Here is a 25432-nt window from a genome sequence, read left to right as displayed (position 1 = left end):
AACACATTTTACATGCTAATGGATGCCAGATAGCGTGACTTCATCTGGGAAACTTCTGGGTTCCTGGGGACCAGGGCCAGTCCTTGGCTAGTGACTGATGTTTGGGGCCTCACCCCCTGCCAGCCTTTGCCTCCATCCTCTGAATATTTGGGGAAAGGTCTGGGATAGAAAGAGGGTTGTTTGAGATCTGTGTTGGGGCTGCTGGAATTCTGTCGAGAATGGAGGCATTGGGACTCTTGAGAACTTCTTCCAGCAACAGAGAGCAGGGTACTGGGGGGGATAAGGCCGGGACCCCAAGGAAGGAGGTGAGGAGAGGAGCTCTGTGGTGGGGGTACCCAGCTGGCAGAGAACTGGACTTGGGAGGGAGGACCCTGAAGTGTGGACCTGCTGCTTCTCCCCCAGGCAGGAGAGGGGAGAGTGTGTCCCAACATGCCCGGGTGTCTGACCCCTAAAGTTAGGCCAGAGCGCACCTACCCCCAGAGACTCAGGCCTGCCCTTGCGGATTCGCCATGTCTGTCTGCTTCATTCGTCTCATCCACTGGCTAAGAGGGCATAGAGCAGTCACTGCCTCCTGATCTTGGAAACATTTCCCTCAGGGGCCTTCCTGGCACTGCCAGGCAGTACTACCTCACCCCCCACACCCCTCACCCCAAACAAGACTCTCTGGGGCTGATGATGGTTGCCACAGCATGTCTTTAAATGGTGCCCAGGCACTCCGGCCTCCCCCACAGAACAGGCCACCTGCTGCAGCAAGGGAAGAGACCGGCGAGGCCTGCAAACTGCTGCCTTGGGGCCCAGGGTTGGAAACGCTGCCGCCTGCTCTCCAGTTACCACGTGGGAAACAGCAGACTGGAAGGCACTGCCAACGCCCAGTCTGCCTCTGGGAGGAAGGTGGCTGGCTCGGTTTGTGGGAGCCTGGCGTCTGTCTGTCCTCCATTCCCACGCCAAGGGAGCCAGGCTGACTCTGCGGCCCTGATGGCCTGGACAGTAGATGTGTCCACCTCTGGCAGGGGCAGAAGTCAGCAGCGCATCAGGCTAACAAGGACAGGGAGAGGTGAACCCATTCTGCCATCTTCTCCCCATGTCCTGTGATGTGGTCTCACTGCAGATATACGGCACCTCTCGCTCAGAGAGTGAGTGTTGGCAGCCCCCACCCACCAACAGCTCTGAGGGTGTGCTGAGCCTGCACTGTGGGCAGGGGCAGGGGCTCAGCACACAGACAGGATCTCAACATGCAGACAGCATCTTGGCTTCACGGGCAGATAGGTCTCAGCATGGCAGATGGGGTCTTGGTGCTGTGCATATATCTCAGTACCATGTCATGGGCTGGTAGCCCTCTCCCCAGGTACCCTAGGTTCCTTGACTGCCACTGCCCCCTCCAGTGGATGTCCACGCTTCCTGGCTGTGAGAGCACTGTGGGGATGGGCCACAAGGGACAGAGGAGGCCTCGGGGATGGCTCCTGGGGACCTCCTGCCCACAGATCTCAGGAGAGGTGTAGCCTCCTGAGGATGACCAGTGTCCACCTCTTCCTTCTAGCACAGGATCTGGGTCTCAGGTGGGCTGTGGCTGCAGTTAGAGGCTCCCTTTCCCAACCCCCTCCCAGCTAAGTGTGCCCTGTGACAGCAACCTGCCCCCCCCCCCCATGGTGCCAGGACGTGGACACGGTAGGGTCAGCCATCTAGGACCATGAGAACAAGGACACACAGGCTGGCAGACTTTCTCATAAATGCCTTTGAGTTGACTCTGACTCATGGCAACCCTTGTGTATCAGAGTCTTCAAGGCCATGACCTTTTGGAAGAAGATCGCCAGGCCTTTCTTCCAGGGTGCCTCTGGGTGAACTCAAACCTCCAACTTTCCAGTTGGCAGCCAAGCGGTTAACTGTTTGTACCACCCCAAGATTCCAGATAGTATCCGTTTCTGGTTTTGTAGGACACATGGGGAGGGGATGGGGTCTGTGTTGCAATTTCTCTTCCCTGACATTGTGGCGCAATATAGCTGCATACCATCTGTAAACAAATAGGTGTGGCTGTGTGCCCATAAAACTTTATTTACAGACAGGTTGCAGCCACAGGCAGTTTGCTGACCCTTCTCAGCGGTTGGCCAGGCAACAAGCTAGCCAGGGCCTGGGCCCTGGAGGGACCCCACCTAGGAACTGGTAGCTCAGACCTCTATGGAGGAGATGTATCTGTGGGCTCCAGCTACTCTTTATTTGGTCTCCACGAGACAGGTGGGTCAGTCTCCTGGTCTGGGTGTCTCTGGGTGGCCATGGCTGTCCACTTCTTATCCCCTCTCCAGACTGTGGCAGGGCTCTGGGCTCCATTCCTGCCCTCTTTGACTTAGGTCATCTCAAAAACAGCCAAGCAAGGGCCAAGCCAGGGCAGCCGGCTGAGGGACCTCAGTTCTACAGAGGAGGTGTGGGGGCTCTGAGACCCCAGCCTCCTCTCCTGGGGCAGCAGGTGGTTCGCTTCAGTGGGGGCGGTATGTACAGGGCTTGTACGTGCAGAGTGGTGCCGTCCGGTCAGCTGGGCAGGAGACACCGTGGAAAAGGCACGTGGTTCTGGGTCGGAGGCAATGGCAGCCGGTGCCCAGGACGCAGCGCTGGTTCCCAACATCCAGGGCGCCGGCTGGGCCTGACATCCCAGGAGCCACATGAGGCCTAGACAAGCCTGGCTGCTCTGGGTCCCTGCGGCCTCCAGCCCAGGGGCTCTGCCATGCCTCCAAGGTCAGGAGTTTGTGCTGAGCAGAGGGTGGGCGTGGTCAGTGGCGCCCATGCTTGACCCAGTTCCTGATGGCCCACTTCTGTCCCGAGCACCGCTGCACCACCAGCCGCAGCCCGAAGTGGGCATCCTTGACCATCTCCACTTCTAGGCACCGGCCTGTGTCCCGGCTGATGATGGGGCCGCCCTACGAGGGGAGCCGGTCAAGGAGGCCTCGGCCTTTCTGTGTCCGGGCCCCATGCCGATTGCCTGTGAAGACCAAGTTCTCCCTGCCCCCCGACCTGTTCTACCCATCTCACCAACCCATCTTGCTTCCTGGGTACAAAGAGGTGCCCAGATGATGGAACCCAGGGCCCAAGATGGACTTTTCCCTGAGGTGCCCTCCTCAGCTCCCTGACATGTTGTGGGGAAGAGACAGAGAGAAACAGAGAGACAGAAGGGGAGGAAGTGGGGCAGGGCGTTAGGGAGGTGTGGGTAGGAGAGGGTGTCGGGGTGGGGCCCGGCCCAGTGGTCTCAGCCCCCGCCTGCTGACCTGTGTGAAGTCCCACAGCCGCTGGGCTGGCCTGGCCACATCCTCGCACTTCTTCAGGGTGGGCGTGCGGCCCTTACCGTCGTCCACCAGACACTTGGAGTCAGGCAGGAAGGCGGTGGAGCCCAGGGGGCCCAGCTGCAAGAGGCCCTCAGCACTGTACCGCACCAGCTGGTTGGGGGGATGGCATGAGGGCCGGGTGTGAGGGGCCAGGGATGCCAAGGTCCCCCTCCCTGCCTGGGCCAGGAATGAAGATCCCTGTACATGCTGTGCCCTGGCCACCACCAGCCTGTCTCAGCACCTCCACAGAGGCCCCAGTCAGGACCTGCCTTAAACATTCCTTTTCAGAGGGAACTTTGCTTGGAGCCCCACATTCCCAGTTTAGTAATCACATCACCCTGAGTGGTAGGTGCCACTTATGAATCCATTTTATGGGTGAGGAAACTGAGGCACAGGGACGTTCGGTGATTTGCTCAAGGTCTGTTCAAACCGAGGCCTGTTGGATGCCACGGGCCTTGCTCTCAATCTACTGCATTATGTTGCACTTTAGGGTGAGGAGAGATCCAATGGGGGGCCCTGTTCTGCTCCGGGTGCCTGAACTCAGGCCCTAGCAGCATGGTCCTTGGAGTCCCAGGATTCCCAGCGGGCCCATGGGGCCTGAGGGCCGGGTGGGTGGGGGTGCCCACCTCTGCTGCCCTCAAGCTCTGTGCTTCCACCAAGAGCACCACAGAGCACCACCAGGGGCGGCGGTGCTCCTACCTGGGAGGACATCCCATGGCAGGGGTATAGGATGGCTCGGTCATCATCTTCAGCCCCCTGGTCCAAGCAGTAGCCGCTGGCCTTGCTGTTTCTCACCTATGACCAGAGCCACAGAGCAAGCCCAGGTCATCCAGGGGCCTGAGGCGAGGCTGGAGGGATCTTTACCCTCCCCTCTCACTCAGGGGCAGAGAGTGATCTTCTCTGTCACCAGAAAGGCCTGAGCCTGATGCCTGGGATCCTCCCCAGGAGTGGGGCTCAGCCAAGGCTACCCGTGGGGCTCAGAGGCCGCCCTGGACAGGGGATAGGAGGGAAAGCAGGGCCTCTGTCTGGGGTGCTGGTTGGGAGGCATCCTCCAAAGGGATGGCACTGTTGGGGGTAGGATGCAGACAGAACTTGACTGTCACTCAACACGGAAGTTTGCCAATGAGTGCTAGCCTTGGGGCCTTCTGGGGACTGGTCGCACACGACTAGCAATGATGAACGGCCTCCCTGGGTCCACGTCCCTTGCACATGACTTTGCGGCTTCCCTCATCAAGAAGTGCAGGCTGTGCCCTAGCCTCGGGATCTGGGTGGCCTGAGCTTTAGCCAAGAGGATGCAGCAGAAATGACTGCTCTTTGTGCCAGCTCCCAGCCTCAGGGGACCTTGCAGCTTCCACCACTTGGAGAACAAGCCCAGGCCAGCCTGCTGGAGAACGAGACACCGTGTGCCCAGCCAACAGCCAGCCAGTCAGCCTGCAGACAGCAAGGGAGCTAGTCCTAGCAGGCCTGGAGTGGACGACAGACGTGTGGCAAGCTCAGCCGAGACCAGCCCAGCCTGACCCAGAGCGGCAGGCCTGCCCGTGAACCCCCAGACTCGTAAGAATAATCGATGCTTGTTATTTAGGCCCCTGCCCTTCAGGGTGGTTCGTTTTGGATTCCTGGCTAACTGAGATAGCACTGCTACCCCACGAGGTGGTACAAGCCTGAACTCAGACATTTAAGAAGGTTGCAGCAAAGTTTCTCCTGTTATCCAGGAGTGTGGGGGCAGGGGTTGGGAGCTTGGGGGCGTGGGGAGCCTGCCTGACCCAAGCAGGTGCTGTTGGACAGAGTGGTACCTCTCCGTACGTGAGGGTGTCGTTGTAGACCCTCATTTCTGGGTACACGTTCTCCAGGTACCACTTGAAGCTGCGGCATTTCAGCCTCTGACGTAGGGCCAGCCTCTCGGACACGTCCCCAAAGTCCACGCCAGGGTTCTGCAAAGCCAGAAGCAAGGCAGGAGGGGTGCATGATGGGCCAGAGTCCATGACCCAGGCCTCTTTTCATTATGGGTGCTCATATCACCCCTACCTCTGCGCAGGAACCCCAGGACGTTGAGGGCAGCCCCTTCAGAACAGGAGCCTGGCGTTTCCAGCCTGTCTGCTGCTGGGGAGACCGGGCCATTGCCTGGAGTGCAGTGAAGGGCTAACTCAGCAAGCCTGGGTTGGCCAAACCCTGCACATTCCAAACAAAAGACTAGCTTTGACTGGCTCCTGGGAGTAACTACTAGGCCCTTGGAATGTCCTGCCTGATAAGAGTGTCCTTGTTTACCTGGGGCCTTGGGCCACCCCAGATAGTCTTTGCCAACAATGTGTTTACGGTGGGATCCTTGGGCCAAGCCAGATAAATCTAAGTCAACAACAGGATTCATGGTTGGGCCCTTGGACCACGTAGGATAGTCTGTGCCAACAATGGGGCTCATGGTGGGGGCCTTGGGCCATGCAATATCAGCTTGACCTGGAGAGGGGCTGGAGACTAAGGTCAGCAATGCAGGTGCTCCGTATATGACTGACCCCCAGTATAAATAAAGCCTGACACTAGGCTCGGGGGAGCTTCCCTGGTGGGCAGCAATCTGTCACACATGGTGGCTGGGATAAGTAAGTGCTGCCCACTACCCCACTTGGAGAGGACACCTGGACACTGTGCCTGGCTTCCCTGGACCCTACCCCACTCAAGAGCCTCTTCCCTCAGCTGATTCTAACCTGCACCTTTTCCTGCAATAAACTGTGAGCAACTTTTCTTGTAGTAAACCATAACTGTGAGCACCTTTTCCTGTAGTGAACCATGACTGTGTGCACCTTTTCCTGTAATAAACCGTAACTGTGAGCACCTTTTCCTGTAATGAACCATAACTGTGAGCACCTTTTCCTGTAATAAACCATAACTGTGAGCACCTTTTCCTGTAATAAACTGTAACTGTGAGCATCTTTTCCTGTAGTGAACCATAACTGTGAGCACCTTTTCCTGTAATAAACTGTAACTGTGTGCACCTTTTCCTGTAGTGAACCATAACTGTGAGCACCTTTTCCTGTAATAAACTGTAACTGTGAGCATCTTTTCCTGTAGTGAACCATAACTGTGAGCACCTTTTCCTGTAATAAACTGTAACTGTGTGCACCTTTTCCTGTAGTGAACCATAACTGTGAGCACCTTTTCCTGTAATAAACTGTAACTGTGAGCATCTTTTCCTGTAGTGAACCATAACTGTGAGCACCTTTTCCTGTAATAAACTGTAACTGTGTGCACCTTTTCCTGTAGTGAACCATAACTGTGAGCACCTTTTCCTGTAGAGAACCATGACTGTGCACACCTTTTCCTGTAATAAACCATAACTCTGAGCACCTTTTCCTGTAATGAACCATAACTGTGAGTACCTTTTCCTTTAATGAACCGTAACTGTGAGCACCTTTTCCTGTAATGAACCATAACTGTGAGCACCTTTTCCTGTAATGAACTGTAACTGTGAGCACCTTTTCCTGTAGTGAACCATGACTGTGCACACCTTTTCCTGTAATAAGCCATAACTCTGAGCACCTTTTCCTGTAATGAACCATGACTGTGAGTACCTTTTCCTGTAATGAACCGTAACTGTGAGCACCTTTTCCTGTAGTGAACCACAACTGTAAGCACCTTTTCCTGTAGTGAACCATAACAGTGAGCACATTTTCCTGTAATGAACCACAACCGTGAGCACCTTTTCCTGTAATGAACCGTAACTGTGAGCACCTTTTCCTGTAGTGAACCACAACCGTGAGCACCTTTTCCTGTAGCGAGCCATAACTGTGAGCACCTTTTCCTGTAGCGAACCACAACCGTGAGCACCTTTTCCTGTAGCGAACCACAACCGTGAGCACCTTTTCCTGTAGCGAACCACAACCGTGAGCACCTTTTCCTGTAGCGAACCACAACCGTGAGCACCTTTTCCTGTAGTGAACCATAACCGTGAGCACCTTTTCCTGTAATAAACTGTAACTGTGAGCACCTTTTCCTGCAGTGAACCATAACTGTGAGCATCTTTTCCAGTAATGAACCATAACTGTGAGCACCTTTTCCTGTAGTAAACCATAACTGTGAGCACCTCTTCCTGTAATGAACCATAACCATGAGCACCTTTTCCTGTAATAAACTGTAACTGTGAGCACCTTTTCCTGTAATGAACCATAACTGTGAGCACCTTTTTCTGTAATAAAATGTAACTGTGAGCACCTTTGCCTGTAATGAACCGTAACTGTGAGCACCTTTTCCTGTAGTGAACCATAACCTTGAGCACTTTTTCCTGTAATGAACCGTAACTGTGAGCACCTTTTCCTGCAGTGAACCGTAACTGTGAGCACCTTTTCCTGCAGTGAACCGTAACTGTGAGCACCTTTTCCTGTAATGAACCGTAACTGTGAGCACCTTTTCCTGTAATAAACTGTAACTGTGAGCATCTTTTCCTGTAGTGAACCATAACTGTGATCACCTTTTCCTATAGTGAACCATAACTGTGAGCACCTTTTCCTGTAGTGAACCAAAACCGTGAGCACCTTTTCCTGTAATGAACCGTAACTGTGAGCACCTTTTCCTGTAGTGAACCATAACCTTGAGCACTTTTTCCTGTAATGAACCATAACTGTGAGCATCTTTTCCTGTAGTGAACCATAACTGTTAGCATAATGGCATTTCTGAGGCCTGTGAGTTCTCCTAGGAGCTCGTCAAACCTAAGAGTGGCCTTGGGACCCCCACCCCCCTGTAACAGGCACCAAGCCCTTTGGGGACATGAGGTGTGGTGTGACAACAGCTCCCACCACAACTTTGATCTGGGCCCTTGTTCTGCACAGTTGGCAGCAGAGCTGGGTGGCGGAGGGCAGTGATGTGGGATAACTGTGTGGAATCGAATCCCACCACTCATAATGTGTGGCCTTAACCTCTTGATGCCTCAGTGTCCTGACCTGCAGTGTGGGACGATAGTAATAGAAATCTCCTTGTTATGAGGACTGAATAGCTCAGTAGGTGTGAAGGGCTTTCAATAGTACCTGAGTAAAATCAACACATGGAAGGATGTTCACAGGCCTGCAGCCTGGCTAAGCCACGTGGCTCAGGCCGATAAGTCCTCCACACATTGACAACATGCTTGGCTGCTGTGATACCCTAAGCACCCTTCAGGTATTGGCAGGTACGTTGTCATGTTGCACATTTTCCGAGTTGGTTCATTTGATGGAAAGCAAGGTTTTACAAGGGGCGATGTGCCCTTTTTTCGTCCTAACATATGAGTGCACACTTCGGTAGGCTTTCCTTACCAGTTTGGCTCCACACTGCCAGCAGAGCCTTCTGGGGGGTGGAGGAGGGAGGGTTTTAGTGGCTGTCCCTGACCTTCCTGCTCAGTGGAGTGGTACAAGCGAAGGGTCCAGCCAGGTCCCTGCAGACATTGCTATTCAAAGGCTGGGGCATGAACTACTCGTGGGCAGTGACATCATGTAGGAGGCTGCAGGGACAGTTTGTCCAAAACATCAGAGTCTACTGCACATAACAAGAATAGGAACTGTTTGCATTCTGTTGTACGTAGGGTTGCCATGAGTCAGAACCAACCCAACGGTACCTAACAGTAATTGTTTACATAACCTTTTTATTATAAATCAAATCTCCATGCGTTGATGGAGTTCCCAGGTGGTGAAGATGGTCACCTTTCTCAGCTGCTAAAGGTTGGAGGTTGGAGTCCACCCACAAGTGCCTTGAAAAAGGGGGATCTACTTCCAAAAATCAGCCACCAAAAGACCTTTCTCGGTATGGGATTCCTCAGAGCAGCTAGTTATGTCTTGCCTGCCACTTATCAGCTGTGTGTCCTTGGGTGGTTTACTTGACCATTCTGTGCCTCAGTTTCCCTGTCATTAAGGGGGGAAGCAATAGGATCGTTGTGAGTGCTCTGTGCACATTAGCTCACCATCCTCATGATTATAGTTACTGTGGCTATGATGGTGCAGCTAGTGTGTGTGGAGTTTATACTCCCAGCCTAGAGGGGGCCGTGTGTGTGGAGTTTACACTCTCAGCCTAGAGGGGGCCATGTGTGTGGGGTTTATACTCTCAGCCTAGAGGGGGCCATGTGTGTGGAGTTTACACTGTCAGCCTAGAGGGGAAGTGTGTGTGGAGTTTACACTGTCAGCCTAGAGGAGGAGTGTGTGTGGAGTTTACACTCTCAGCCTAGAGGGGGAGTGTGTGTGGAGTTTACACTCTCAGCCTAGAGGGGGCCGTGTGTGGAGTTTACACTCTCAGCCTAGAGGGGGCCGTGTGTGTGGAGTTTACACTGTCAGCCTAGAGGGGGAGTGTGTGTGGAGTTTACACTCTCAGCCTAGAGGGGACCATGTGTGTGGAGTTTACACACTCAGCCTAGAGGGGGCTGTGTGTGTGGAGTTTACACGCTCAGCCTGGAAGGGTTCGTGTGTGTGGAGTTTACACTGTCAGCCTACAGGGGGCCGTGTGTGTGGAGTTTACACTGTCAGCCTAGAGGGGGTGTGTGTTTGGCGTTTACACACTCAGCCTAGAGAGGGGGCCACGTGTGTGGAGTTTACACGCTCAGCCTAGAGGGGACATGCGTGTAGAGTTTACACTCTCAGCGTAGAGGGGGCCATGTGTATGGAGTTGACACTCAGTGAAGGAGGCTGTTGTCACTTTATGGCCACCCCACAACCCCCTCAGCCCACGGCTGCAGCATCCCCCGAGTCTGTGCTGATGATGGTCGAGAGTGTTTAATGGCATTCTCATTGGTGGAGGGAAGGTGTTTTAGTCAACAGCGACCCTGATATTCAAGGATTATGTCCCAGCAGACATGTTTGGAAGCCCTCCGCACCTTGTGTAGACAGAGAACAAGAACCGTGATGTGGGCAGTGATAAACCACACTCCCTGTGACCACGGGCAGCTGGGTCAGTGGGTAATGGAGTGCTTTCCCAAGGGGCCCAATAGGCAAGCAGGCCCGAGGCTGGCCCTAAGGGTGACCCTGAGGCTGCTTCTGGGGTGTGACTACCAGGCTGTGCTCAAGGGTGTTTCCAAGGGTGATGCCCCAAGGCTGTCCCTAAGGGTGACCCTGAGGCTGTCCCTGGAATGTGACCCTGAGACTGTCCCTGGGGGCAGTGTCCACCCTGGCCGATCGACCCTCATTACTCGCCTCTCGTGATTCCCACCCAGAGGTCCAGCTGGGTCCCTCCAGCCCCCCAGCCTCCCTTACCTGCCCCCCCCCAGCCCCCAGCATGACTCACAGTCATGGGGATGTTCCAGGCCATGTACACGTGGGACTTAAAGTCATCCATCCACACCTCCGCTGCCCGAAGGGCGTTGCGCTTTGCGTAGTAATCGATATCATTGTTGTAGGGCTTCTTGGTGCGCTCAATGTGGGCCACGCGGGAGCAGGGCAGCACCTCCATGCTGCCACCGCACTGCCACACCTATGGGGAGAAGTGGCTGGCAGGGGGCACCCAGGGACCTGGCCTGCCCACCAGGGAGCCATGGACACAAGGAGAAGGGCTGTCTTTGGAGATACCAATAAGTGACCAGGAAACCATCCCTTGTTCCACCTTCCCTGGTACCCTGTTCTGGAAGTGGTGTAGGGAGTTCCTGGTGGCTTTAGTTCCTGTGGACACGTTTCAGGGGAAGAGAGTTCCCACCATAGCCACCCCATCTACCCCACTGAGCAGCCCCTCTCTGCAGGGTGGCGGGAGAGCCAGAAAGGGTTCATCTCCATCACCAGCCACTCTACTACCTCCAGCCATCCCGAACAAACCTAACATCTGATTTAAAAAATGAGTGTTTGCTATGCAAACACTCCCCAAATGGCTCTAAATAAACTTACAATCAAAGGGAAAAAAGTACATTTGTTATACAAACATAGCTTCGAGCCACCCCAAATAAACGTGCAATCCCAGTCTACACAGCTTGCTCCCTCTGCAATAAAACTCCAGAGAAGTCTCCTAACCTTCTGAACCACCACCCACAGTGGAAATAAATTTTGCACCATCCTGTCCTTTTCTACATACTTACCTCTATACTGTGCCACGTAAACAATACTTAACCTTACTATGCATGGTTTTTGTTACTCCATCCATACCTCCCATCCCACCCCCTTCCTCCCCCTCCCCTCCCACTGAAAAAGTGCGATCCACCAGGTTAGTTTCACCGAGAACAAGTGGGTCTGATAAACGTGGTTCAATCCTTCCCTTCCAATCAGCTCTTTGCCCCTAAATTCCTCCTAATTTAGACATTTTGGGAGCCCAGTAAGTGTACCAACCATGTGCTACCTGCCTCATCTCACTAGTTCCCCACCACAACCCAGGGTTAGGCACATACCGCAAGCATCATTTTCCCCACTTTTCAGAGGAAGAAACTGAGGGTCAGGAAGGTTAAGCCAGTTGCCCAAGGTCACACAGCATGGTTGAAGCAGAGCTGGGTCTGACCAGCCTGTCTTATCCCAAAGCCTCTCCATGTCAGTGCTGCACTATTGCCCTTCCTCTTGCAGACCCTGTCCTCTGGAACTGCCATCTTTTGTAGCGAACCACAGTACACCTGCTACAAACACAGATCAGCTCAGAAACGAGAATCCATGGTGTCAAATAGTTAATAGTGGTAATTTTTTATTACTAATAGATGAGCATTAATTTCCTTAATTATTGCCCAGTTATTAGACACTTGGATTTTCCTCTATTTAGTTTTTTCACTATTAAGAATAACGGTGCATAAAGAGACCAGACTTAATGGTCTGACTGAGACTAGAGGAATCCTGGCGGTCATGGTCCCCAAACCTTCTGTTGGCCCAGGACAGGAACCATTCCCGAAGACAACTCATCAGACATGGAAGGGACTGGACAATGGGTTGGGGAGAGATGCTGACGAAGACTGAGCTACTTGTAACAGGTGGACACTTGAGACTGTGTTGGCATCTCCTGTCTACAGGGGAGATAGGAGGGTAGAGAGGGTTAGAAACTGGCAAAATTGTCACGAAAGGAGAGACTGGAAGGGCTGACTCATTAGGGGGAGAGTAAGTGGGAGTAAGGAGTAAGGTGTATATAAGCTTATATGTGACAGACTGACTTGATTTGTAAGCGTTCACTTAAAGCTCAATAAAAATTATTATAAAAAAAAAAAGAACAATGGTGCAGTAAACATTTAAAACTTTACTTGGGATGACGTTTGGCCGTAACTTCACAGGCACTGAGTACGTTAAACCACAATCTTCCTGACAAATATCACAGGTGGTTTCCTGCTATTGGAAAATGAATTTTACACTCTTGGGGCTCTCTGGTCTCTTGCTGGGTATTCTTCATAGCCAGAAAGTCTTTCCCTATGCCCAAGAACCCACCACTCATCTGCCCATTTGTTGTACTATGATGGCTTGTATGTGTTACTGTGATGCTGGAAGCCATGCCGCCAGTATTTGAAATACCAGCAGGGTCACCCATGGTAAACAGGTTTCAGAGGAGCTTCCAGACTACAACTAGAAGAAGGACCTGGAAGTCTCCCTCTGAAAAAATTGACCAGTGAAAACCTTATGAATAGCAGCAGAACATTGTCTGATATAGTGCCAGAAGATGAGCCCCTCAGGTTGGAACACACTCAAAATTTGACTGGAGAAGAGCTGCCTCCTGAAAGTAGAGTCAACCTTAATGACATGGATGGAGTCAAACTTTCAGGACCTTCATTTGCTGAGGTGGCACAACTCACAATGAGAAGAAACAGCTGCAAACATCCATTAATAATAGGAACGTGGAATGTACAAAGTATGAATCTAGGAAAATTGGAAGTTGCGAAAAATGAAATGGAACTCATAAACATTGATATCCTAGGCATTAGTAAGCTGAAATGGACTGGTATTGGCCATTATGAATCAGACGATCATATATGGTCTACCATGCCAGGAATGACAGCTTGAAGAGGAATGGTGTCATGTTCATCGTCAAAAAGAACATTTCAAGATCTATCCTGAAGTACAGCTCTATTAGTGATAGGATAATAGCCATACACCTACAAGGATGACCAGTTAATATGACTATTGTTCAAATTTACACACCAACCATTAATGCCAAAGATAAAGAAATTGAAAATTTTTACGAACTTCTGTAGTCTGAAATCAAACATGCAATTGAGATACACTGATAATTACTGGTGACTGGAATACAAAAGTCGGAAACAAAGAAGGATTGGTTGTTGGAAAATATGGCCTTAGTGATAGAAACTAAGCCTGAAATCGCATGATAGAATTTTGTAAGACCAACGACTTATTCATTGCAAATACCTTTTTTCAACAACATAAATTGTGTGGACCTCACCTGACGGAAAACACAGGAAGCAAACTCAGACCATCATTGCTCATATGCAAGTTCAAGTTGAAGCTGAAGAAAATTAAAACAAGTCCACAAGAACCAAATATGACCTTGAGTATATCCCACCTGAATTTAGAGACCATCTCAAAAATGGATTTGATATATTGAACACTAATGACCAAAGACTAGATGAGTTGTGGGATGACATTAAGGATATCATACATGAAGAAAGCAAGAGGTCACTGAAAAGACAGGAAAGAAAGAAAAGACCAAAATGGTGTTAGAAGAGACTCTGAAACTTGCTCTTGAATGCAGAGTAGCTAAAGCAAATGGAAGAAATGATGAGGTAAAAGAGCTGAACAGAAGATTTCAAAGGATGGCTTGAGAAGACAAAGTAAAGTACTATAATGAAATGTGCAAAGACCTGGAGTTAAAAAGCCAAAAGGAAGAACATGTTCAACATTTCTCAGTTGGAAAGAATTGAAGAAAAAATTCAAGCCTCGATTTGCAGTATTGAAGGATTCTATGGGCAAAATATTGAACAACGTAGGTGGCATCAAAAGAAGATGGGAGGAATACAGGGTCATTTTACCAAAAAGAATTGGTCGATGTCCAGTCATTTCAGGAGGTAGCATATGATTAAAAACTGACGGTATTGAAGGAAGAAGTCCAAGCTGCACTGAAGGCATTGGGAAAAAACAAGGCTCCAGGAATTGACGGAATACCAATTAAGATATTTCAACAAATGAATGCAGCGCTGGAGGTGCCTACTCGTCTATGCCAAGAAATTGGGAAGACAGCTACCTGGCCAACCGACTGGAAGAGATCCGTATTTATGCCTATTCCCCAGGAAGATGATGCAACAGTATGAGGAAATTATCAAACAATATCATTAATAATACATGCAAGAAAAATTTTGCTGAAGATTATTCAAAAGCGTCTGCAGCAGTATATCGACAAGGAACTGCCAGAAATTCAAACTGGATTCAGAAGAGGATGTGAAACAAGGAATATCATTGCTGATGTCAGACGGATCCTGGCTGAAAGCAGAGAACAACAGAAAGATGTTTACCTGTGTTTTATTGACTATGCAAAGGCATTGGATTGTGTGAATCCTAAGAACAAATTACGGGTAACATTTCAAAGAATGAGAATTCTGGAACACTTAATTGTGCTCATGAGGAACCTGTACTTAGACCAAGAGGCAGATACTGCATGGCTTAAAGTCAGGAAAGGTGCACAGCATAGTTGTATCCTTTCACCATACCTATTCAATCTGTATGCTGAGCAAATAATCAGAGAAGCTGGACTATATGAAGAAGGATTGGAGGAAGTCTCATTTAACAGCCTGCGTTATGCAGATGACACAACCTTGCTTGCTGAAAGTGAAAAGGACTTGAAGCTATTACTGATGAAGATCAAAGACTATAGCCTTCAGTATGGATTATACCTCAACATAAAACAACAATTCTCACAACTGGACCAGTAATAACAGCCTGATGGACGGGGAAAAGATTGAAGTTATTAAGGATTTCATTTTACTTGGGTCCACAATCAATGCCCAGCAGTCAAGAAATCAGATGATGCATTGCACTGGGCAAATCTGCTGCAAAAGGTCTCTTTAAAGTGTTAAAAAGGAAAGACGTCACTTTAAGGACTAAGGTGCACCTGACCCACTCCGAGGTGTTCTCAGTCACCTCATATACGCATGTGGAAGCTGGACAATGAATAAGGAAGACTGAAGAAGAACTGATGCCTTTGAATTATGATGTTGGTGAAGAATATTGACTATACCATGGACTACCACATCTTGGAAGAAGTACAGCTAGAATGCTCATTAGAAGCAAGGATCGTGAGACTTCATCTCACATACTTTGGACTTGTCAGGAGGGATCAGTCCCTAGAGAAGGACATCATGCTTGGTAAAGTAGAAGGTCAGTGAAAAAGAGGCAGATTCTCAATGAGGTGGATTGACACAGTGGCTGCAACAATGGACTCAAACATAGCAAGGATTGCGAGGATGGCTCAGGACCAAGCAGTGTTTTGTTCTGTTGTACAAAGGGTGACTATGAGTCAGAGCTGACTTGATGACACCTAACAACAACAATAACATGCCTAATTTCGGTCCTGCCTGCTTCATCAAACACTGGTCTTTCTTGACAGTGGCCATGGGGTGGTGACTGCTGTACTTGGGGCTCCAACCCTGATCTCTAGAACCCTGGGTTTGTGGGGAGGCATAGGAGGTGGGCCTCTATAGCGCACATTATCAGAGGCTGTCAGACTGTTCCAGAACTGCCAGAACAAAGTCCCACACACTGGGCGGCCTGAAACAATAGACTCACTCTCTCAGTCCTGGAGGCCAGAAGTCGGATATCAGGGTGTCCACAAGACCATGCTCTCTCTGGGGGCCCTAGAAGGGGATCCTTCCTTGCCTCTCCCAGTTTCTGGTGATCCCAGGCATCCTGGGCTGTGACCGAGTCACTCCATCTCTGTCTCTGTCCTCACATGACTTCCCTCTGTGTAGCAGATCAAACCTCCCTCTCCTTCCTCTTGTAAGGACACTCATTGTTGGATGCAGAGCCCACCCTCAGACAGGATGACCTCGTCTCAGGATTCCAAACAAGGTCATGTTCACAGGTTCCCAGGGGACGGATCTTTGGGGGGCCACCACTCAGCCCACAACAGGAGCCAAACCTCTCATTTCTGGGGAACGTGACGTGGGTCCTGCATCCTCCCTCTGTCCTCCTCTCAGCCTTCAGAACGCCCAGTCCCCCACAGGAGGCAAGGAGCTGGGAGATATCTCCCAGCTGTTTATGGCATCTCCTGACACAACCCATGGCTAGGACAACAAATCATGTTTTGAGCAAGTTATACTCCCTGGACGTGAAAGGGAAGTTGTTCATTCCATCTCTCGGCTTGCTGAGACAGATCGACACGGCAGGCTGCCAGCCCAAGTCTCCCTTCCCCTGTGCAGTCACCCCTGGCCCCTCCCTCCCCAGGCACAGAGCTCTGGCCAGCTCAGCAGGACTCTAAGACCCTCAAGGGGACTGTGAAGGACCTCGGGTTCAGTGGCATCTGGGGAGAAATTTACTTCCATAGACCTTCTGCATCCCTGAAAGAGGAGCTGGCTCTTTCCCACTGTCTCCTCCCTGGGTGGAAGTCGGGTGCTATCTGCCATCTTGTTTTCACGATGGGGCAGCCTGGCTGAGGGTGGAGCTACCATCATAGAAGCTGACTCAGACTCTGAGGGAAGAAAGCAGGTCCTGGACCACGCCTGGGACCAGCCTTGCCTACTGGCTGTCACTGGATTTTCCAGTGACCTGAGCTAATCTGCTCCCCGTTAGTCCCAAGAGTTAGGGCTGGGCTTTCTGTCACTACCTGCTAGACTCTAGGGGTGCACAGGGACACTGGAGGAGGGACATTATCAGGAGATGGGCAGGGAGAAACCCAAACCCAAATCCTGCCCTTTGATCTGGAGGCCCTCTTCAACCTTCTTCTGCTGAGGTCTTGGCATTTAGGTCTCTCATGAGAGCTGAATCCAGCACCGATCCCTGTCCCGGGTCAAGCAATACTGAGAACAAGCAAAGATAACTTAGCCTTTGCTTTGGGAAACACTTGATGCAAATAAAGTAGCCTAACAGCCATGACTGACATGAGGCACTGGTGGCTCAGTGGCAGAGTTCTCGCCTTCCAAAAGGGAGACACAGGTTTGATTCCTGGCCAATGCACGCGCAGCCACCACCTGTCTGTCCGTGGAGGCTTACGTGTTGCTATGATGGTAAACAGGCTACAGCGGAGCTTCCAGACTGAGATGGACTAGGAATGAAGGCCTGGTGATCTACTTCTGAAAATCAGTCAGTGAGAGCCCTGTGGGTTACAACCAGCCAACCCACAACCAATCGTGGGGATGGTGCAGGACAGGGAAGTGTTTTGTCCCGTTGTGCATAGGGTCATCGTGAGTCAGAGGCCAACTCGACAGCCGCCAACAGCAATAACAACAACAACCTCTGACATAAATCACTCATGTATTCCACATTGTCTCTTACCCCCACTAGCATGTAAGCTCCAGGAGGGCGAGGTTTTTTCACTTTCCTTCACAGCCCCATCCCCAGGGCCAGACCCACACCTGGCATAGAGTGGGCGCTTGACAAATGGTCGAATGAAGGAATCACTTTTGGGAATTTGATAGCAATCTTACAGACCAGCACAGTCCTACAGAACTTTCTGCAATGATGGAATGTTCTAGATCTGTTCTGTCCAATATGGTAGCCGTGGCCACACGTAGTCATTGAGCACTTGAAAAGTGGTTAGCGCCACCAAGGGGCTGAAGTTTTCATTTTATTTACTTGCATTTAATCTTGCACAGCCACGTGTGGCTAGTAGTTACTGCATTGGACGGCACAGTTGGAGAGGTCTGAGGGTCTTCCTGGGCCTGGTCCAGGGGTCTTTCTTCCAGCTTTAGTGTGTATGAGGATCGTGAGACACAAGCCTGTATGCTGAGATCTGAGGATGAGGTAAGGGATTTTTCCCTTTAGCCTATCTTTAGAATCTCACCCCCTTCTTTGGTAAAACCCATCCACCGGCATCGTGGCTCTTGGGTCCACACCCCATCTCCAGAGGGAACCAAAGTTACCCCCGTTCTCCTCCTCAGTGGGGAGACAAGGGCAAACATTCCCAGACAGCAGGAGTTCGGGTTGGCGTTGATGTGAGAGGGGCTGGAGCACCATAGCAATATTCCATCTCAGGAGCTAGGGCCCCAGATGCCTGAGGCTGAAGTGGAGGGTCTGGAATATTCCCTAACCTACTGGGTGGCCCACGTGCAGCCAGCTTGGGTGTTTAGGGGTACCATTAGCTCAAGAATTATGAAGTGGGATTCCTGCTCACTCCACAAGCATCCCTACTGTTCAACTTCTGGCAAAACGGCAGGAGCAGCATGGCAGCACACTCAACCCAGCAGATCCTCAGAGTGGCCGGTCTCCAGGCAGCATTCCCACTGCAGGCTAGGCGATTGGATCTACATGTAGCAGCCCTGCTCCAGGGGCATTTTTCTCTCGTACATGAGAGTTAATGACCTTGTAATTTTTTACGTATTTTGATACGAGGGACCAATACATTATCTGACTGGCAGAATTATTTCCTGCTGCGTTCCCTGGGAGATTGATGCTTATGCACAAGCAAGAATTTAAAAGGCTCTAGAATCGCAGCTTTAAAGGAAACAGTTTAACCCCCCTATAAATTCCAGGCAAATATTGGCAGTAAATTCTCTGCTCCACAGGCTGGAGAAGACCAACACCCCAGACTCTCAGGATCAGGACTCAGAGCAAAACCCTCCTGCAGGAGCCAAAGGCGTGGGTCCAGTTCCTAGGGGGCTCTTCTCTTCTGGAGCCCCCACAGAAAATCTGGTGGAAGATCTCCAGAGACTGGCATGGCACTCTTTGGCATGAGCGAGTGGTAGCTAAGGCTGAGGGAACAGCCTGGGGACCCCTGGGCTGAGCTGGGACCTGCCAGGTGTCTTTGCAGGTTCTTCATCAGAGGTGCAGGCTATTCCCCTATCCCTTGAATCTGGGCTGGTCTGTGATTTGCTGGGACTGACAGAATGGGGCAGAACAGGCCCAGGCCAGGTCTGAGTCTGGCCCTGGGAGACCTTGTTCACTTCTGCTTTCTTCCCTGTAACATGAGGACAGGCCTGGGTGAGTTGCTGGAGGATGAAAGACCACATGGAACAGAGATGAGCCTTCCCACCTGAGCCTGTCCTCCAGACCAGCCAACCCACAGCCAACCCACCAGCTGGTCCCAGAGGTCCGATGAGCCCAGCAGAGACCAGAGCCACCCAGCTCAGCTCAGCCCATGTGACCTACCCACAGAATCGTGGGCCAAGTAAATGGTGGTTTTAAGCCACAACGTTTTAGAGTGGTTTGTTACGCAGCCAAGAGCTAAATGATACACGTTGTTTCGGCAAATGCGATTGGTCGTGACCCTCGCTCCTGGGCTTCCCTACATGTGGCAGATCCTAGTAAAGACTGGTGAGGTCTAGGGTGCCTGCGTCCCCACCTGCCCAGGACAGCCATAGTTCACGCCCCTTGTGTGGGGTAACTATTAACAGCATCTCCCCTAACTCTCCAAAGTGTCCTGGTTTGGACAAGTCATATGGTCGCCTTAGTAATATCTGAGTTCTAGGAAGTTCTAGAAAGACTTGAGTGAAGTGGGTGGTGGATTGAAAGCCAAGGGGCTGTCACTAACTGGGGAGGTCAGTGATAGGAAGACCAGCCATCCTGTCATGCCCCTGGGGCCCATCCCTGCCGGCCTGGGGCCTGGGTCCCAATAAGGAGCCCTGGCAGGATTGGGAGTCTTGGGTGAAGAAAAGGGGAGGGTGCCTCCGTGGTGTCTGAAGGAGCTACTGAAGCTGTCAGATCTAAATTCACCCCTGCTCTGTGGACCAAGCACTGGAATTGTCTGTGCGAGGTGGGTAGCACACAGTCAGCATCACGCACCAGGTGCTACATGGTGGGCAGGTGGAACCCAAGACTGTGGGGCTCAGAGCCCCAACCATCTAGCCAAGCCCTGAAGTTGGTTCTTCACTCAGAGCTGTGGAGGTGTTGTCGAGTGGAAGTCACAGGATCTCAGTGTTGCTGCCACACCCACCCCATGTCTCAGTCACTAATTATCTCAATCAAAGGTTAATTGCCACCCAGACAGAAACAGCAAACAGGAAGGGAGAGGAACGGGTGTCGGTTGGGACAGGCAGCTGCTGGAGAGGATCGGGTCCGGGGGCTGCCTCCAGTGTGGGCTGCTCGTGGGAGTTCAGGGCTGTGCGTGACCGTGGACCAAGAGTGGAGGCCCTGGGACTCTCAGTGAACAGGGAGGCTCCACCCAGACCCCTGCTCCAGCAAGTCAGTGTGGCCCGGCAGAGCCAAGGATGGGAAACTGCTGACTCTGAAGGGTGGGGTTCCAAGCTGCCTGACTTTACAGACAAGACCTGGATGTTAACACACCTGAGATAATCCCCCTCAGCATGAAGTCGGTACTGGTGCAAGGTTAGCAGGTTGAGAGAAGCTTGTTTCCTATGCGCTAAAAAATCAAACCAAACCAGGGGCCGTTGAGTTGACCCCGACTCACGGTGACCTCATATGTGTCAGAGTAGAACTGTGTCCCACAGGGTCTTCAGTGACTGATGTTTTTGGAAGTAGATTGCCAGGCCTTTCTTCCAAGGTGTCTCTGGGTGGACTTGAACCCTCCAGCCTTTCAGTTAGCAGCTGAGTGTCTGGCCATTTGCACCACAGGACTCCCTCCTATGCTCTATTCCTGCAGTATTTGAATTTTAATAGAGAATGCTTTGCTTTTATAGCCCAAAAATAAAACAAAGGTCTACACATTAATACCACCCTGTGTGGCCTGTTCTTTGTAAGGGGGTGTAGATTTGGAGGCACCCTTGCACCCCAATGCCACACTGACTTGTGCCTGGGACCCCGTGGTGCCCTCCAGAGCCCAGCCCAGCAGCTCGCCCTCCCCTTCACAGCTGTGTGCGTCCATGTTGATCCTGGAACCAGTCACCATTTCTCCTGCTCTGGCCCTATTTTTCCATGCTGCCGCGATGATCAAAACGACATTTTTCTAGAGTGCCTCCGCTATTAAAAAGCCGGTGCCTCCCGCGGAATGAGCCGGAGAGTGGAAAACAATTATGGGCCGCATGGCGCTGCCCGCCGTCTGTGAGGCAGCGGGAACGGATGTGGTGGTACATCATTTTTATGGAGGAGGTCTCCTGGCTCTGAGTTCATTTAATTTTGTCACACAGCCTCCCTGCAGGGCAAGGCATGGAGCCATCCCCAACGCGCCTGGGCTACTCATAACCCTTCTGTCTTCCTGGGCACCAAGCGGTCCCCTGCAAAGTAATGACCCCAAGGAGACGCGGCCGCAATTGGGACTTCAGACCCCTCTCCAAATGCCTGCATGTCCTTCCTTCATTTGCTGCACTCTCAGGGACCCTGCTCAGCCAAGCCCGAGCCCTGCCTTGGAGAGGGAGGTTCTGGCCCCCACGGGCCCCGTGGTGAAAGCTGACACTACCTCCCACCACAACTCCCCGCCCCCGTCTGTCAGTCTGTCATAGTGCAGAAGCTTGTGTTTCACTGTGATGTGGGAAGCTGTGCCAGCAGTATTTCAAATACCAGCAGGGTCACCCCTGGTGGACAGGTTTCAGTGGACTTTCCAGACTAGGACAGACTAGGGACAAAGGCCTGGTCATCTACTTCAGAAAACCAGCCAATGAAAACTCTACAGATCACAACAGAACAGTGTCTGATATAGTGCTGGAAGATGAGCCCCCTAGATTGAAAGGCACTCAGAAAAACACAACAGTGGACTTGCGCATATCAAGGATCATGAAGATGGCGCAGGACTGGGGTTGCCCTGAGCTGGAGCCAACTCGATGGCTACTAATGGCAACAACCTCCTATGGGGCAGTTTGAGTCTGTGGCTGGTGGCTTGAGGATTGCCCTGAAAGGCATTTGGAAAAGGGAGGCTGGATTCTGGGGCTTCTGGTGCAAACATCCACAAGAGTGGTTCTTGCAGATGGTGGGCCCTGGGGCTGCAGGGACCTCGGGCAGATTGCAGGGGGTGCTGTGCTGCTCCTGCCAGAGGTCGGGGCTGGAAAGTGAGCAGAAAAGAGGGGCTCTGTGGCCTCAGGGGGTCTAGATCTGTGTCAGCAGGATGGGGATAGACTCCCACCTCCACACCATCATCTCACAGAGGTCGCCCGTTATTCCTCCAGGGCTGAGTGGGGGAAAGACTCTGGTGGACATGAAGTTGGCGTGAGACTGAGAGTGGAGACGCAGCTACTTCTGAGCACCTGGCTGGACCGGCTCTAGTTGGCTTGTCAGAGTCCTCTGTCCTGCCTGCGTAAACACAGCACCTTGGGAGGAAGTGCCACACTTAGGCCTTTTGAAGTTTCAGCCTTGAGTCAGGCTTGGCAGCGGCTCCTTGGCCACTTGGGCAGAGCAGCAGTAATTAGATTTCATCAGCATCCTGCCAGGGGTCCTGGACTCTTCCGCATGCAGTTTGCAGGTGACACAGCAGAGCTTCCAGTGACAAAGACACTTGTTCGCACACTGTGCTGGGATTCTATCAGCCCATCTGCCGCTGCACAGCCCTGATCCCAGTGGAGGCCAGGCTCACGCTCCTACTGCACCCCCATGAAGCAGGCCAGGCCCAGGAAGACCTGGAGGGCAGCTGTTTCCTGGGCAGGCTCCTTGATGGGGAGCGTGCAACAAGCTCCTCTGAGGAGAATGCCCCTTCCTCCTGAGCCTGAGACCTGTGTTGAAGGGCAGTCCCTTTGCCATGTCTGTCGTGAGGGGCCACTTGTTCTAATAATCAGTCATTTCCCTGGATTAGCACAATGCAAGTTAGTGCTCACATCACAGCGCAAAGCAGTCAGCAGGCACCTTCTACCCAGTGGCTCCGTGTTCTCCTAGGACCTGAACTCCTGGTGGAGGAGAGAGTGCAAGGGTTTATGGGCCAGGTCTGCAGGGGACGCACAGCACACCCACTCCCCTCCATCATCCAGGACTCCCCCACACCCAACAGGAAGGTGGCTGGGAACATGAAGGGAAGACATGGGGCTCAATGAACACACAGTGGCTCTGCCGTTCTTGATAGAGAGAGGAGAGACAAGGAGAGAGAAGATCGGGAGAGAATCAGAGAGGCAGAGATGGAGAGAGACAGACAGCAGGAAAAGGAAGGTGAGAGAGCCAGCCTGTGAGAGGCCTGAAGGGGATGCGTCCTAGACTATGATGTTTACAGAAGCAGACTGCCACATCGTTCTCCCGAGGAGCAGCTGGTAGGTTCAAACTGCCTACCTTTCAGCGCTTAACCACTGTGCCACCTGGACTCCTTGCTCTGAGGTTAGGGCCATTAAAAAAGACCTGGTGCCAGTGACTCATGAGGCGAGCAAGCATCTTTCTGGGTCTTTGGGGGTCACCTGCCCTTGGAAATGGTGAGGACAATTTGGAGATCGTCTGGTTCACGCTTGACTCACATGTTTAGGTGTGAGATGGACTCTGCATGTTTGTTTCTGGAGTTGGATCCACTGAGCATGGAAAGGTCAGTTTCATCTTGAAAATAGTGAGGATGGGGCTTCACTCCTCAAGTTATGGCCAGGCTTTCCCTAAGTCTGCCTTTCTCCTTTTCCCTTGGTAATGATCAATCCCTGATCCAACAACTGATCAGATGATCCTGCCCTCCTCCAGGCACCTGCTCACACACCCGGTCCACCTACCTATCCATCCATCTTTCCACCTATCCACCCACACACCCACATAGCCATCCACCTATCCATCCATCCATCCATTCATTCATCCGCCAATCCACCCACCCGCCATCCACTCATGGATGTATCCATCCATCATCATAGCCTGTACAACAACAATATGACTATCTGGGCACTGTGACGCCTTATAATCAAGACGCAGAAAGCAAACTGAGAGGCAAGGAAGACCAGTATTCCTAGCTCAGGTCTCCAGCCAAAGACTGTCTGGACCAGAGTGCAGACAGACACGCAGGTATCTTGGTACAAAACCAAGAAGCATCCAACCAGCATCTTCCTTTTCCACCTTTAACAAAAAGACAGGCTTCCTGTTCACTTTGGAGAAAGCTGTGTGTGTTATTTTTAGAGATCCCACATCTGAACCTGATTTAAAAAAAGATTGATGACCTGCTCCCCGTCCCTCCCCATCGCAGCCCAACCCAGGCCAATTTCGGTAAACAATAACTCCTCCAAGGAGCAAGGCTGATGCCGCCCTCCTGTCTCATCAAGCCTCACTCTGCAAGAGCCATTGCTCTCAGAGGCAGAGTTTGACTGGATTTAGCTTTGGAAAGGCAAATCCCATTTCCCAGGGCTCCGTTGGGCTCAATTCATAAATTTTTGACAAGAAAACATCTCTTCCTGGACTGTTTGAGCCTGTATGTACACACGGTGTGCTACAAAAACAGCTGTTCCCGTGTTTCTGTTCTTGGAGCCACAGAAACTTCTGAGCAAGCTCTCCTTTCAGAGCCTCCCGTTTGCTTCACGGAATATTGGGAACATCTCAAACAAATGAATTTTTTTTCTTTTCTTGTAAATGAGTGGCTGTCAAAGTGTGGGCCAGGGACCAGCAGCATCAGCAGCCTCATCTGGAACTTGTTAGAAATGCAAGTTCTCAGGCCCCACTTCAGACCTGCGAAATCAGCTCTGGGGGTGGGGCCCAGCAATCTGCATTTTAACAAGCCCCCTTCCCCCACCCCCAGGGACTCTGAGGTCTGCTGACATTTGACAACCACTCTACAAAGTGCTCTGGGCTCCTCACCCCCTTAGCCCACCCACCTCTCCACTAATACCCACCCGGAGAAGCCCTATAGGACAGAGTAGAACTACTCCATAGGCTTTCCTAGACTGTAATCTTTACGGGAGCAGATCGCCACCTCTTTTTCCCAGGGAACAGCTGGTGGATTTGAACTGCTGACCTTTCCGTTAGCAGCTGAGTGCTTAATCGCTGCACCACCAGGGCTCCTTACTACCTCCCAGCATGAACTTCGCTCTGAAGCTTTGCTCCTTGAGCACCTACTTGATGGCAGAACCACGTCGTCGTTGTCGTTTTTTTTTTTTTTTTCTGCAGTGTGGTTCTGTCCTCAACTGAGGCCTTGGAAAGGCAGATTTAGGTCATGATTTCCACAGAGCACAAACCCCCTGTAGCCAGGAGGGTGGACTTGACATTTGAAGTGAGAAAGAAGATGCCTAGTCTGCTCCAAGTGTATAAAAGTGACAGACTAATTCAAAGCTGAGAGCACGTAGCCGTACTAGACAAGAAGCTGACGTTCTC

General features: G+C 51.6%; 1 protein-coding gene across 1 annotated transcript in view; it reads right to left on the bottom strand.

The window, feature by feature from the left end:
• Nucleotides 1–2759: 2759 nt before the first annotated feature.
• Nucleotides 2760–25432, bottom strand: part of GALNT9 (polypeptide N-acetylgalactosaminyltransferase 9) — a 108585-nt gene continuing 85912 nt past the window's right edge. The window contains exons 7-11 of the mRNA XM_064271947.1: nt 10533–10718; nt 5102–5239; nt 4008–4103; nt 3252–3419; nt 2760–2906 (exon numbers count right to left, since the gene is read on the bottom strand). Of these exons, the coding sequence (XP_064128017.1) occupies nt 2760–2906; nt 3252–3419; nt 4008–4103; nt 5102–5239; nt 10533–10718 (735 nt within the window). The remainder of the gene's footprint in view (nt 2907–3251; nt 3420–4007; nt 4104–5101; nt 5240–10532; nt 10719–25432) is intronic.

Source organism: Loxodonta africana, chromosome 19 (genome assembly GCF_030014295.1).
Source record: "Loxodonta africana isolate mLoxAfr1 chromosome 19, mLoxAfr1.hap2, whole genome shotgun sequence".
Classification (NCBI taxonomy): domain Eukaryota; kingdom Metazoa; phylum Chordata; class Mammalia; order Proboscidea; family Elephantidae; genus Loxodonta; species Loxodonta africana.
The sequence above is the reverse complement of the archived record's forward strand: the minus strand, read 5'-3'. Positions and strand labels throughout refer to the sequence as shown.